Source organism: Triturus cristatus, chromosome 5_1 (genome assembly GCF_964204655.1).
Source record: "Triturus cristatus chromosome 5_1, aTriCri1.1, whole genome shotgun sequence".
NCBI lineage: Eukaryota > Metazoa > Chordata > Amphibia > Caudata > Salamandridae > Triturus > Triturus cristatus.
In genome coordinates, this window is record NC_140587.1 from 161,140,714 (window position 1) to 161,156,307 (window position 15,594).

Here is a 15,594-nt window from a genome sequence, read left to right on the forward strand (position 1 = left end):
TCAATCCCTCTTCATAACATTTTTGGATTAAAGCTTGGCTCCATCAAGAGAATGCCTGCTCTATATGCAAGGCAAGGCTGGTATTAAGAGCAAAAACCTGAGTCAATCATCGTATGGCATGCAAGACGCCTGTGTCTTAGGTGTAAGTATATCTGGGTCCTTGAAGACTGTTCCACCTCAGAGCAGAGCATTTTAGTACTTTGATCCAGGTTGTCTGGCCTTCACCCTCCGACTAGGCACCCTCGCTGTACTCGGGTCTGTAAACCAACAGCAGCCCTGCAGGGTCCTCCCAATATAGCCTGTAGTGCACCTACTAAAGCTACTTCTGTATTTAACGTTTAGGTCTGTGAAAGCCTGGCAGGTCGAACAGCTTGATTCCTTTTGGTTTCTGAGCAAGCAGAGTTTGTGTACCTAGGAACGATCCAACCACAGGATCTTAGTGATACACGTAGGACAGAACTGCGCAATCTATTGTGTGGGGGGGAGGAGGGAGGATTTACAGCACAGAGGGGGGGGGGAGGGGGAGGGGTGGAGGGAGGTTTCATCCAACAGCATATGGGACGGTGGGAGTAAGTGGAGAGATTGAGGAGGGCAAGGGTGAAGAAGAGGGGCTGCAAAGGCATGAACTTTCTAAGAGCGCATACAGAAAAACGAAAACAGAGTAACTGTAGGATCCCGCAGCCAGTGGAAGGCCACTGGTCATAGGAAGCTGCACTTGGTCCATGTTTCACAGCAGGGATGAAGACCAAAGCCCAAGAGTAAGCTGGAGGGGCTGAGCAATAGGAAGCAAGAAAATGAGAGCAACATGGGAGACAACCAATGGTAAGTAATGGGTTGGTTGACTCTAAGCTTCTTTCATGATGTTTTTGTCTTTACATGAGATTTCGCAGCAGTTGTGCAGGCGAAATCTAAAAAGACTATGTGGAATACTGACATTTTTAGGTTTCGCTTTCACAGTGCTAGAGAAATAGATTGCTTTTAATATAAAACTTTAAAGGGACTACCATCCCGCCTCCTCTCTTTCCTGGCTACTTATTGGTTCCTGTGCATGCTACTTACCTTTACTCCATTTCTATTGGCTGTAGCATAATTTCCTGCATTTACCAATGCTTGTTCCACATCTGCTTTTCTTACCAGTTTCCTGCTGCCGAAATACTGTTAACACCCGCTTTGGTGGAACTATATTTTCATAAAGTTTTGCCTTTTGCTATTGCAGCATATTTACATGACAATTTATTAACCTCAGAGATTTGCATAGAATCAAAGTATGTTGCATGGCACTGTCGAGACTAACTGAGATCCCCAGTGCTCAAGTCAGCAGCTCTGGCAGCTGCACCACATCTGCTCCACTCCCGCGTTATCTGCCAGGGCGCTCTTTCCTTCCCCTGTATAATTGATGAAAACAGCTCTATATTCATTACATAAGCGAAACTGATGCATTACAAATGCTGGTTTACTACAGCCATCTCACCCGAAAATATTTGATACCTGCTAATACTCCGTTATAACATTATCAGACAGACTGCATCTATATAGCAATTATGTAACAAACATACATAATTTTGGCGACTCTCACGTGAGATGTCCCATATGTAACACACCAAGGGTTAATATGACCCATGTACTCACACAAAGTTCAAAACTTGTAAACAAGGTCTATCAATTGTCAGATGAGGGCGCAGCCAATGACCTGAGCAAGTTGGTGGCTCTTCTTTCCAACTACCAATCTCAACAGATTAACACTGGACAAATCAGGTCCCATACAGGGTACAGCAGTACTAATGCAAGGTACAAGCTGCAGAACTTCCCAGACTGGAATTGTCGCGCCCCTACACATTATTCAATTTGGAATCGTTAACAAAATAGGGCCCGGTTACAAACATTTGTCGATTGTTAACATAATGTTAGCAAGAGTATGACCAGACCAATATGCTCCACTGGCTGGTCAATGGATTAGAAATATTTATTGATTCCATACTGCTGAAATGGGTGTTAAATTGAGCAGGGTAGTAGCTAGCGGACAAAGAAATGGAGTCCATAAACAAATTTTAATCTCGACACATCTGATAGGTGAGCTGCAAAAATCCACATGGAAATGCTGGGCTCCTGTACATGCCACAGAGGCCAATGTATGCTCATATTCTTTTAATCTACATGGAAAGTTTAAAGAGCAAGTCCCCTTAATTGTTTACTTTCATATTCAGGCTTCGATGCTTTCACTTACACCATTATATTTTCTTTTTTTAGAGTATAAAAATAGATGTACTTAGTTCCGTAATTCTTACCATATAAGCAAATTGATGGTATATTTAATAAAGGGAGCGAAAAGTCATTTCAAGAACGGCGTTTGTGTATATTTTTGGGAGCACTGAACATCTCGACTGGCCTCTTGATTTATCCCCCTCCTTTACCCACCCAAACATGTGCGTTATGGCTCTCTTCTAGCACTGTCGGGCACAAATTATAAAGATTCCTCTCTTTCGACTAAGTTTCACTCGTAATGAATATTTGCAGACCACTGCTCGATAGTTTCTCTGATAAATTACTAATAAAACTGAATGGACAATAGATGCAATAAATGATAATTATTCTATTTTCCTTAAGTTGCATTGCTTTCGTGGTTGAGGGTACATACACAATTCAAAATATTTGACTTCCCCAGGGCCTCAAGGGCACAAGTCCAGCAGTACACTCAGAGGCAGTACTTTGCAGCTAGCTCCATGTTCATCATCACTGAGTACAAATTGCTGTCGCGAATCTCTTCTGCAAGGGGTTAATCCTGCTGACGCAATATAAACAGAAACTGAAAACAAACAGCAATATAGATTTTTATTCTGCATGGTTGTCCTTTATTATTTATAGTAAAGCCTACGTCAAGTCTCAGATCTTGTTGAAAGCAGCAATGTCGACACTCTGCACCTAAAGAGAGAATAAACAAGCTGTTAAAATCACACGCTGGATAGGAAAACGGTATAAGACATTTAAACAAAACCTTTAACACGACTGCATAATTTGGCAAAAACATGAAAGTGACGTTCTAAGGGGAAAATATTTTTTTAAAAGCAGGAGTTAAAATGTCTTCTTCAAATTGACCCAAAAATATGGACTTCAGTCCAAATACACTGGGGAGTACAACGCAGATGACGGACAGGGATATTTAGCCCAGGGGGTTCACTCTGGATGGCAGAGTTTTAGTATGCAGAAACCATATTTACTAAGAAGGATGATTAAACTCACATGCTTGAATTACAGGATATCCCACAATAAATGTATTAGTACCAAAGGTTTTTAAAGCATAAGGCACCTTGATGACCTACAATACGGGTGGGGAGGGAACAATTTGTGAAATTCCACATCTCCATTTAATTTCACAAAATTACTCTTTTACTTGGAAATGGGATTTGCGGGACATCTCACATCACAAAAAATCCCCACAAGATACCAGATGGTGACTTGTTTGAGCAGAAGTAGTCACTTGACAAGAAATGTTCTGTCCTAACCGGTCTTCCATTTTTATCCGACAAGACTTAACATCAAAGCTGCAGATTCCCGCAAAAACGTTTGAGAAATATTTTTCCATTAAAACTATATGGGACAGTTTATTAAAAGTCTTTGCAGGGTTTTGTTTTTTTAGCTGACAAAACCTACTTATACCCTCAATTTTTATATTTACTTGGAAAAGTTCTTGAAGTTGCCAACACTTACAAAAAAGTTCTCACCAAGTAATTAAGGTCTGTTCTTGCAAAGTCTGCACACTGTACAATGCAACATAGAGGTTACAAATTAAACTTCACCTCTCAGTGTTCGGTGTATTAGATTGCTCTTTGGCACACTAAAGAAAGTTTTGAGATCTGAATCTCGTGCTTGGGGCTAGCCTCTTTGGCACACTAAAGAAAGTTTTGAGATCTGAATCTCGTGCTTGGGGCTAGCATATTGACCCCGGGCACAGTGAAGTGCTGAAAAACGAAGACCACTCAATGGCCGAAACAACTTGTTTATCTAGCTCCTCTTGTGGGGTGGGAGTAGGAAAGCAGCAACGCAGGAGGGGAAAAGCAAAAAAGACTCTGACCTTATGTAATGCAATCTGGTGCTCATGTAGTGTACCAATGCCCTTAGCTCAATTGCACGCTATTTATATTTTAAAAACCTGCAACACAGAACTTGTGGGGAGAGGAGGGGGGGAGGGAGGGGTTGTGTCCGTTAAACACATACACTCTTTTAGAGTGCGGCAACAATGGGGGGGAAAAAAGTAGCCCCAATAGTGCAAGTAGTGAAAGAACAGTGGCTAGTGAAGCAGTACTTGGGCCATGCCCCAGGGAAGGAATAAAACAAACAGGAAGTGAAGTCACCAAAAGATGACCCAAGAGAAACAAGGAAGATAATCAGTGGAAAGCAATGGATGGATGCGAAGGCCCCCCTGTAAGAAAACATGTCTTACAAGCGACCGTGGGTGCATTCAGTCTCGGACAAGACCAAAAAATTATGCAAAAATCAGGTAATGCATAATTTTAACAAATTTCAGCCATGTAATTAAAATTTCTTCCAGGCCAGCTCAGAATACAATTTACCATTGGAAAGCCTAAACTTTTTTTTATTTTAGCTGCGGGTATTGATCACTCTTTGTGGTTGATGTACCAAGTAAAAGCAACATCATGTGATTGTAAAAGGAAATGGTAAACAAGTTACTGCACGTTTCCTCTTCTGTGCCTCTCCCCCATTCCATTTAAAGTAACATTTATGTAGGTGTCCATCCAGGACAGCTTAGTATCACAGAAACAAGATGTGAGCTATACAAAGCAAAACATGCAAAATGATCCATCAAGCAGACTAGAACCTGTGTGCCATATTTATGACAGGAGGTGATTAAAGTAACACTTCCTTAAGGCTGACTAGGTCTACACTGGTCTGATAGCGCCCTAAAGTCTCTCGGCTCACACTACCGCACAGAAGACTCCTATGTTGAGAATAGGAAAGGAATATGCTACTTACCAGTATGCATCTGTTCTTGGCATGTAGAGCTGCAGAGTCACACACTGAGGATAAGATCGCCATCTGGTGTTGGGCTCGGATGATTGCAGGTTGTTGTTGTCTTCGGAAGAAGCCTTTGGTCACGAGGTTGGTGACTCCTCCCCTGGACAACAGTGCGCATGGGCATCCACTCCATCGGCAGATTGTTTTTCGCCATGATGGGAAAAGATGGAGTATATAGAAAAGAAAGAAAGGATGTCCATGTGTAATGTCTAAGTAAGACGGATGCTGGAACAGATACAGGTCCCGGGGAGGCGGGCGGGCGTGTGTGACTCTGCAGCTCTACATGCCAAGAACAGATGCATACTGGTAAGTAGCATATTCCGTTCGAGGCATATGAGCTGCAGATCACACACTGAGGATAGATTATACAGCAGTGCTCCCCTTAGCGGTGGTCGCCTGTATCCGTTGCAGCAGCTTGAAATAAAGTTTTTAGGACAGCCTGGCCCACGGAGGCCTGTTGTTTGGCCTGCACGTCAACACAATAGTGTTTAGTGAAGGTATGCGTGGTAGACCATGTGGCTGCCTTGCAAATGTCTTCTAAGGGAATATTGCCTAAGAAGGCCATAGAAGCCCCTATTTTACGCGTGGAGTGCGCCCTAGGGGGAACTGTAAGTGTACGTTTAGCCTTGAGGTAGCATATTTGGATGCATTTAACTATCCACCGGGCTATTCCTGATTTGGAGATCGGGTTGCCTTTGTGTGGTGGCGCGAAAGCAACAAAGAGTTGTTTTGTCTTTCGAAAAGGTTTTGTCCTGTCGATGTAATAAAGCAAGGCTCTTTTAACGTCTAAGGTATGTAGGGCCCTTTCAGCTACCGAGTCTGGATTTGGGAAGAAGACCGGTAGTTCTACTGATTGGTTAAGGTGGAAAGGGGAAATCACTTTTGGAAGAAATTTAGGGTTTGTCCTAAGAACCACTTTGTTACGGTGTAGTTGTAAGAAAGGTTCCTCGAGTGTAAGGGCTTGTATTTCACTTACTCTGCGGAGGGAAGTGATTGCGATAAGGAAGGCTACCTTCCATGTTAGGAATTGCAATTCACATTTGTGCATAGGTTCAAATGGGGGACCCATGAGTCTTGTTAGAACCACATTGAGATTCCACACTGGTGCAGGTGGCAATCTTGGGGGAAGAATTCTTTTGAGACCTTCCATAAACGCTTTGATGGCTGGTACCTTAAAAAGGGACAGGTGTTGCCTATTTTGCAAGTAGGCTGCCAAGGCTTCTAGGTGTAAACGTATAGAGGAATACGCTAGATTGCATCTTTGCAAGTGTAGTAGATAGCAAATGATGTTTTGGATGGAAGCATCCAATGGATGTATGTCATTATTAGCGCAGTAGATGGCAAATCGTTTCCATTTAGCGGCATAACACGCTCTAGTAGTAGGTCGTCTGGCTTCCTTTATGATATTCATACAGTCTGGAGGGAGATTGAGGTAACCGAACTCTAGGACCTCAGGAGCCAGATCGCTAGGTTCAGTGTTTGAGGATCTGGGTGTCTGATTTCTCCATGGTTCTGGGTTAATAGATCCGGGGAGAGGCGTAGCTTTTGATGTGGAACTAAAGATAGTTCCAGAAGTGTGGTGAACCACGGTTGACGTGCCCAAGTGGGAGCCACTAGTATTAGTGTTAGTGACTGTTGTTTCAGTTTGCGTACCACAAATGGAACTAGTGGGAGAGGCGGAAAGGCGTACGCAAATCTGCCTGACCAGTTCATCCATAGGGCATTGCCCTTCGACTGTGGGTGTGGAAACCTGGCGGCGAAGGTTGGGCATTTTGTGTTTTCGGGAGTGGCGAACAGGTCTATGTCTGGTTGTCCCCACTTTTGGAAGAAGGGGAGTAGAACCTTGGGGTGTAGTTCCCATTCGTGGATCTGTTGTGTGTGGCGACTTAGGAGGTCGGCCACTTGATTGTGGATCCCTGGGAGATGTTCTGCTAACAGGTAGATGTTCTGGGGAATTGCCCATCTCCAGATTTGCTGTGCCAGTTGGGACAGTTGGAGAGAGTGTGTCCCTCCCTGTTTCTGTATATAATACATTGTCGTCATGTTGTCTGTGCGTATGAGGACAGTTTTGTTCTTTAGGTGAATTTGAAAGGATTTTAGTGCTAGGAACACTGCTAAGAGTTCCAGGTGGTTGATGTGGAGCAGTTTTTGTTGGCTGGTCCATCTGCCCTGAGTGGTATGGTGAAGGAGGTGGGCTCCCCACCCCGTGAGAGATGCGTCTGTAGTTAGCACAACTTGTGGAAGAGGCTCTAAGAACGGTCTCCCTTTGGACAGGTTGATGGTGTTCCACCATTTCAGTGATCGAAGTGAGCGACTGTCCACCAACACCAGATCGGTAAGTTGTCCGTGAGCTTGGTTCCACTGTTGTGCTAAGCATTCCTGTAAGGGACGCATTTGAAGTCGTGCGTGTGGGACTATGGAGATGCATGACGCCATCATGCCTAGGAGCTGCATGAACACTCTTGCTGGAAGAGATGGATGAGTTTGAAATTGAGAGATGAGATTTTGTATACTGGCTATCCTGGCTGTGCTGGGATAGGCAATGGCTTTGGATGTATCTATGGTTGCTCCTAGATACTGATGTAAGTGGGAAGGTTGTAGGTGGGATTTGGGGTAGTTGATAGTGAATCCCAAATCGTGGAGAGTTTGAATCGTGCGATGAGTGTGGAGAACGCATTTTTGGTATGTATTGGCTTTTATGAGCCAATCGTCCAGATAGGGGAAGACATGGATCTGTTGTCTTCTGAGATGCGCTGCCACGACTGCTAGGCACTTGGTGAACACTCTGGGTGCTGTTGTTACTCCGAATGGGAGAACTGTAAATTGATAGTGTTGCCCATCTACCACAAATCGTAGATATTTTCTGTGAGCGGGATGCATAGGGATGTGAAAGTATGCGTCCTTGAGGTCCAATGTGGCGAGGAAGTCTCCCTGTTGTAAAAGTGGGAGGACTTGTTGGAGAGTGGTCATGTGAAAATGATCCGAATGTATATACTGGTTTAGTAGTCTGAGATCCAGTATGGGCCTTAGTGTTTTGTCCTTTTTGGGAATGAGGAAGTATAGAGAATATACCCCTTTTCCCTGATGTTGAAGGGGGACTGGTTCTATCGCATGTTTTTGTAACAGGGATTGAACTTCTTGTTTGAGGAGAGAGAGATGATGCGAGGACATTGGACGTTGTTTGGGCGGTATGTTTGGGCGGGATTGTATGAGTTCGAGGCAGTAGCCAGACTGGATAATTTGTCTTACCCACCTGTCTGTGGTGATGGAAGTCCAGACAGGCAGGAATTGTTGGAGTCGCCCCCCGACCGGAGTGGAATGGTCTGGGGGGAGTGGTGGCAAGTCACTGTTTGGTGGCTGGTGAGGTGCGGGTGTTGTTGTTGTTGCCCCGCCCTCGACCTTTGTTATTGTTTCCCCTATAACCTCCCCGGAAATAACCTCTGTTAGGGGATGTTTGTCCAGAATTTTTAAAGGTGGACGTGGTCTCAGTTGATGTGTTTTTGGAGCCTCCTCTATAAAAGGAGCGACGAAAGGAACCCCGGTTTTGATGAGACTGCAGTGCTCCCATAGACTTGGCAGTTTCATTATCCTTTTTCATTTTTTCTAATGCAGTATCCACTGCAGGGCCAAATAGCTGCTCTTGGTTGAAAGGTTGAGCTAGAATTGCGGTTTGAACCTCCGGTTTAAAACCGGAAATACGGAGCCAGGCATGTCGTCTGAGTAAGACGCTAGTATTGACCGCTCTAGAAGCAGTGTCTGCTGCATCTAAGGCGCATTTAATGGAGGCATTAGATATTAATTTGCCTTCTTGGATGAGGTCAGAGGCCTGGGACTTAAAAGGTTCAGGCAGATGTTGCATAAGGTCCTCAAGTTGGTCATAATGCGCTCTATCATACCTGGCTAACAGGGCCTGGGTATTCGCAATACGCCAATGGTTAGCCGCCTGCGCGGCGACCCGTTTGCCCGAGGCTTCTAAAAGCTTAGACTCTTTGTCTGGGGGAGGCGTTTCTCCAGTTGTCTGTGAGTTAGCGCGCTTCCTGGCATTTGATACGACTAGGGAGTCTAAAGGGAGCTGGGCCTTAATGTATGCAGGGTCTTGCGGGGCTGGTCGGTACTTTTTTTCGATGCGTGGGTTGAGAACCCTAGCTCGAACAGGGTCCTTAAAGACTTCAGTAGCATGCTTTATAACCCCTTTGATCATGGGCAGTATGTGAACAGTCTTTTGTGACTGCTCAAAGGTATCAAGGAGAAAGTCCTCTTCAAGGGCGTCTGTGTGCATTGTAACGCCGTGGAATGTTGCTGCCCTATTTATAAGTTGGCCGAACCCTAGGTGGTCATCAGGAGGGGAGGGCTTGGAGGGGTAGGTAGTGGGGTCAGGCATGTCAGGTATAGGATAAGATTGAAAAGCACCCCCACTGATATGGGGTGTGTCCCCCAGGCACTGGCTGATTGCCGCTAAATGCGGTTTTTTAATTTCTCCCAGTTAGGTGAAGATAGTTCATCACGAGTTGAGATATTTTCAAGGTAAAGTTTTTATTGTTTTCTATTCATTCATAGAAAAACGGACATCATTGTTATTCCTTGACTGACGAAAGTTCCATTGTGATTCACAATAATCTGATCATTCCCATAATCGATCCCAATGCATTTCGGCAGAGTTTGCCTTCATCAGGGGAGATCTACAAACAATTATATATATAATGAATATACAATATACAACGCTTTTTGTTAAACGAGGATATAATACAATATATGTGATTGGATAAATGAAAAAAATGGACAGACGTGAGTTGTTAGACAAGAGTCTAGTGACGAAAAAAACATGACATGAAAAAATAGTAACGGTAAAGTTGAGTGGCTACTGTGATAGTTGTAAAAAGGTATAACCGAGTGCCCGTAAGTAAACGGTAGAAGGTAACAAAGATGGGGTGTGACTAGCGCGTTTATGATGTTAACAGATGGCAGAAAATAGTTGAGTGTCTTGGGTTGTTATTTCAAAAAGATCGCGTCGTAGCAGGTTATGCCGGTGCTGCGAGCGAGGTGTCGTTCGGTTAATGCGAAGCTGTTAGAGTTACCGTATGGATACAATGTTGCTGAACGTACGAGAAATTAAATTGCATTACGCGCCGATGGTTAAGTGTGTATTCCCCTACTGGGTGTGCCGGTAGAGTTAACGTGTGAAAACTATGTTACTAAACGTGCTAGAAAGTTAGTTACATTATGCATCAAGGTTTAAATGCGTATTATCTTACCGTGTATACGGAATTCAGGGGCGTGGATTCAATGGTGAAGTGGTGTTCTGGATTGGTGCGTGGACTTTTAAAAAACGCAGATGTGATCACATGATTCGGGTTAATGGGTCAAAGAGTGAAAACAGACTATATGTTGGTGGTAAATGGTGGTGTGACCTAGAAGAAGGACTGAAAATGTAATGTAGAGGTTAAGATATGTGAGGAAATTACCGTAATTGGAAAAATTAAGAAATAATAATTGAAACGAGGTGACATGCAATGAAAAAAACGTAAAGTAAGCTTATGTCCAGAATTGAGTTTAGGAAAAATATGGGGGGTTGAGAGTGAAAAGGTGAAAACGGAGAAAGAGATTAAATGAAGAAAAAATGTGACATGTTTAAGGGCAGTGACAACATTTCAGAACAGAGCATGGTTTAGGTGAAACAATGTAAATGGATGAATGTTACTCTGGATGCTGACATGTTAAAGGTAACAAGAAAATTCTGTGCGATCATTCATTCCTTTAGGCTTCATGGAGTTCAATAGGTAAATCCAATGGTTTTCTCGTTGTAGGAGGAAGTTGTGGTTGTCTCTCCCTTCTTTTTTCTCGATAGTTTCCAAGATGCAGAATTTTAATTGGCTTACTGAGTGTTTAGCTTCGGTGAAATGTTGGGCAACTGTAGACTTCATTTGTCTGTTTCTTATGTTGGATTTATGTTCGTTTAATCTAACTTTGATTTTTCGTTCGGTTTGACCAACATAAACCATGCCGCATGGGCATTTGAGCATGTATATGACGTTGCTGGTGTCACACGTGGCTGTTGTTCTGATTTTGATTTTGTGTCCTTTCAGGGGATGTGTTATGTGTGTACCTTTGATGATGTTATGACAGTTATTGCAGTTTAGGCATGGAATTGTGCCTTTTGCTATTTGTTGAATGGTTGGTTGCGTTTGTTGTAGAAGTTCCCCCAAGTTCTTATTTCTTGTAAAAGCGAATATGGGAGTTTCGTCAAAAATGTGATTGAAGTCTTGTTCCAATGTGAGGAGTTGCCAATGTTTGCGAATAATTCGTTTGTATGAATTACTCAGAGTTGAATATTTGGAAACTATGGTGATTTGGTTTTTAGGATCTTTGATTTGGGGCTTCAAAAGTTCACTGCGGGTCTTCGTGGATGATCGTTTCCGTGCTTCATGTAATACCTGATCAGGGTATCCTCGAGATTTGAATCTGTTGATTAGGATATCCATTTGTGTGTTAGATTTGGTTGGGTTGGAAACAATTCTTTTGATCCTGAGCATTTGTGAGTATGGAAGATGTAGTTTGAGGGGTAGAGGGTGGAAGCTGTAAAAGTGAAGAGTATTGTTCCTGTCTGTGGGTTTACGGAAAAGATCTGTTTCGAAGTTAGTGGAAGTTCTGGTGATGTTAACATCCAAAAAGGTGATGGAGTGGGTGCTGGTATGATAGGTGAACTGTATGCGCTGGTCGATGTAGTTAAGTTGTTTCAGTTGCTTTTCAAGGATATCATTAGGGCCGTTCCATATTATGAATATATCGTCTATGAATCTTAGATAGAGTTTCAGGTGATCCGTCCAGGTTTTTGTGCTCAGGATGTGATCTTCTTCGAACCGATTCATAAAGATATTGGCGTACGCCGGGGCTGCGCAATTACCCATAGAAGTGCCCGTTAGTTGCTGAAACCACTCATTATTGTATTGGAAATAGCTGTGTAGAAGAGTGAATTGCATCAATTCCATTAGAAAAACTTTTAGATCCTGTGGATAGTTAGTTTGTAATAATGCGTGTTCTATTGCTTCCAAACCGGATGAATGGGGAATGGATGTGTACAGAGAATTCACGTCTACTGTGCATAAGATGATGTTTTCATCATTGTTGATGGTGGTTTGATGTAATTTGGTTAGAAAATCGGTTGTATCCTTGATGAAGGATCTCATGGTGTAGACGCTGGGTTGTAGGTGGCGATCAAGGTATTTGCCCACTGGTTCATGAATGCTTCCTCGTGTAGTTACGATGGGTCGGCAAGGTGGTTGAGTTGGATGTTTGTGAATTTTAGGTACTAAAAATATAGTTGGACTTTTAGGGTTAGGTTGTATGAGGTATTTTTTGACTTTCTCGTTGATAGTGCCCATTTCAAAGGCTTTTTGGATCAGAGATTGTAGAATTCCCATGAAAGATGTTGTGGGGTTGAATGCCAGTTTCATGTAAGTGTTTTCGTCGTGTAGATGCAGAGTTATCTGGGAGTTGTAGTACTGGGTGTTGAGGATGACGAGCGCTCCTCCTTTGTCGGCCTTTGTACAAGTGATGTCTTTGTTTTGTGCAATGGCTTTAATGGTGCCTAGTTCCTTCTTAGTGAGATTTTGGAATTTGGATGTCTTCTTGGGATTGAGTTTCGCTATATCTTTCTTCACTATGGATTCAAACAGGTCAAGACTTTTGTGGCTTATGGGAGCCATAAAGGTGCTTTTGGTTTGTAAACCCATGAGGGGATCCTGTTCCTGTTCTTTGGTGGTTTTTATGATGTTATCAAAGAAGTGACGCAATCTGAGTTTCCTCATCAATTTGAAAAAACTGATGTCAAGTTCAAGTGTGTTGCTGGATGCTGTTGGTACGAAGGACGTGCCTTTCTGTAGGATCCTGAGTTGAATATCACTAAAGTGGTAATCAGAGATGTTGATGACTAAATTCTCTGTTGGTTCGCTCGCTTCTGTCGATCCTTCTTGGTTGAGGTTGTTCGTGTTTGAGGTTGATCCTTCTCTTTCTCTTTCTCTTTGTCTCCGGTTTTTTCTGTTGCTCCTCCTGGGTCGTCTTGGTCTGAATGGCCTACCCCTAAAAAAGGAGCAGGTAAAGAAACCATTTCGTCAGAAGTGGCGGAAGTTAGAGATGTGGTAGATGTTGAAGGTACGTTGGTTGGTGCCATGGTGTCTGGTATGTTGTCTCTAGGAGTGAATTTTCTGGGTTGTTGAGTACGATCGCTATCCGATGATGACGTGTCGGTGTTAGCTGAGTATGGTTTGTTTTGTCGCCGTTTGGCGTATATTTCTGCCCACGAATATACTTCTCCCATCTTGTAATCCGTTGCATCTCTGCGAAATTTGCGGACTTTTCGTTCGTTTACTTCCGCGGTATGTTTGGCTAGTTGAGAGTTGATGTTCTCTAGAATGTCGGTCAGTTCCTCGGATGTTAATGAGTTCTGTAATTCGTTTTTGATGTCGTTGATATCCTTCGTAAGATCTTCCAGTATAAATGATAGTTCTTCGATGATCAAAAGGATAAGATCAAGCGAACATTTGTTCAAAATTGCAAACCATTTATCCTTGAATTTTTGCTGATTCTTACAAAGCGATGGTTTTAGTGGTATTCTGAGACCCCTGGGAATTCTTTGCGCTTTGTGGTATCTGATCAAGGTACTTGCATGAAGACGTTGATTGATTTCTTTTTTGGAGAGGTAAAGAAGTTGACGGATGTTCTGTTCCTTAGTGTTGTGACTGGAATGTGTTGTAGAATCCTCGTGTATAAGAGCGTAGATTCTGGCAGCTTCATCCTGTCCGAAAGCGAAGGTGTCCGCTCTGGTATTCGTGAGGTTTGATATTTCGTCGAATTGCATGTTGTTGATGGTGTGCTGCGTACTGAGAGTCGGACTGAATTGTATGAAAAAAAGGGGGTAGTACGCGCACTTCCTAAAATTTCATAAAGATTTCGAGGTTGTGCCGTGCTCACGGGGTATCACTCTCCGAGATGGAGTGAAAATGAGAACATTGAAAAGCACCCCCACTGATATGGGGTGTGTCCCCCAGGCACTGGCTGATTGCCGCTAAATGCGGTTTTTTAATTTCTCCCAGTTAGGTGAAGATAGTTCATCACGAGTTGAGATATTTTCAAGGTAAAGTTTTTATTGTTTTCTATTCATTCATAGAAAAACGGACATCATTGTTATTCCTTGACTGACGAAAGTTCCATTGTGATTCACAATAATCTGATCATTCCCATAATCGATCCCAATGCATTTCGGCAGAGTTTGCCTTCATCAGGGGAGATCTACAAACAATTATATATATAATGAATATACAATATACAACGCTTTTTGTTAAACGAGGATATAATACAATATATGTGATTGGATAAATGAAAAAAATGGACAGACGTGAGTTGTTAGACAAGAGTCTAGTGACGAAAAAAACATGACATGAAAAAATAGTAACGGTAAAGTTGAGTGGCTACTGTGATAGTTGTAAAAAGGTATAACCGAGTGCCCGTAAGTAAACGGTAGAAGGTAACAAAGATGGGGTGTGACTAGCGCGTTTATGATGTTAACAGATAGCAGAAAATAGTTGAGTGTCTTGGGTTGTTATTTCAAAAAGATCGCGTCGTAGCAGGTTATGCCGGTGCTGCGAGCGAGGTGTCGTTCGGTTAATGCGAAGCTGTTAGAGTTACCGTATGGATACAATGTTGCTGAACGTACGAGAAATTAAATTGCATTACGCGCCGATGGTTAAGTGTGTATTCCCCTACTGGGTGTGCCGGTAGAGTTAACGTGTGAAAACTATGTTACTAAACGTGCTAGAAAGTTAGTTACATTATGCATCAAGGTTTAAATGCGTATTATCTTACCGTGTATACGGAATTCAGGGGCGTGGATTCAATGGTGAAGTGGTGTTCTGGATTGGTGCGTGGACTTTTAAAAAACGCAGATGTGATCACATGATTCGGGTTAATGGGTCAAAGAGTGAAAACAGACTATATGTTGGTGGTAAATGGTGGTGTGACCTAGAAGAAGGACTGAAAATGTAATGTAGAGGTTAAGATATGTGAGGAAATTACCGTAATTGGAAAAATTAAGAAATAATAATTGAAACGAGGTGACATGCAATGAAAAAAACGTAAAGTAAGCTTATGTCCAGAATTGAGTTTAGGAAAAATATGGGGGGTTGAGAGTGAAAAGGTGAAAACGGAGAAAGAGATTAAATGAAGAAAAAATGTGACATGTTTAAGGGCAGTGACAACATTTCAGAACAGAGCATGGTTTAGGTGAAACAATGTAAATGGATGAATGTTACTCTGGATGCTGACATGTTAAAGGTAACAAGAAAATTCTGTGCGATCATTCATTCCTTTAGGCTTCATGGAGTTCAATAGGTAAATCCAATGGTTTTCTCGTTGTAGGAGGAAGTTGTGGTTGTCTCTCCCTTCTTTTTTCTCGATAGTTTCCAAGATGCAGAATTTTAATTGGCTTACTGAGTGTTTAGCTTCGGTGAAATGTTGGGCAACTGTAGACTTCATTTGTCTGTTTCTTATGTTGGATTTATGTTCGTTTAA

The 15,594-nt window shown here is 42.7% G+C and overlaps 1 protein-coding gene across 5 annotated transcripts in view; it reads right to left on the bottom strand.

Moving 5' to 3' along the window:
• Positions 1-2,029: 2,029 nt before the first annotated feature.
• The window catches only part of LOC146830506 (uncharacterized), a 115,418-nt gene continuing 101,853 nt past the window's right edge, over positions 2,030-15,594 (bottom strand). For all 5 annotated transcript variants that reach the window (XM_085604699.1, XM_085604698.1, XM_085604697.1 and 2 more), the window contains one exon: positions 2,030-2,919. In XM_085604699.1, the coding sequence (XP_085460825.1) occupies positions 2,881-2,919 (39 nt within the window). In that variant the 3' untranslated portion in view covers positions 2,030-2,880. The remainder of the gene's footprint in view (positions 2,920-15,594) is intronic.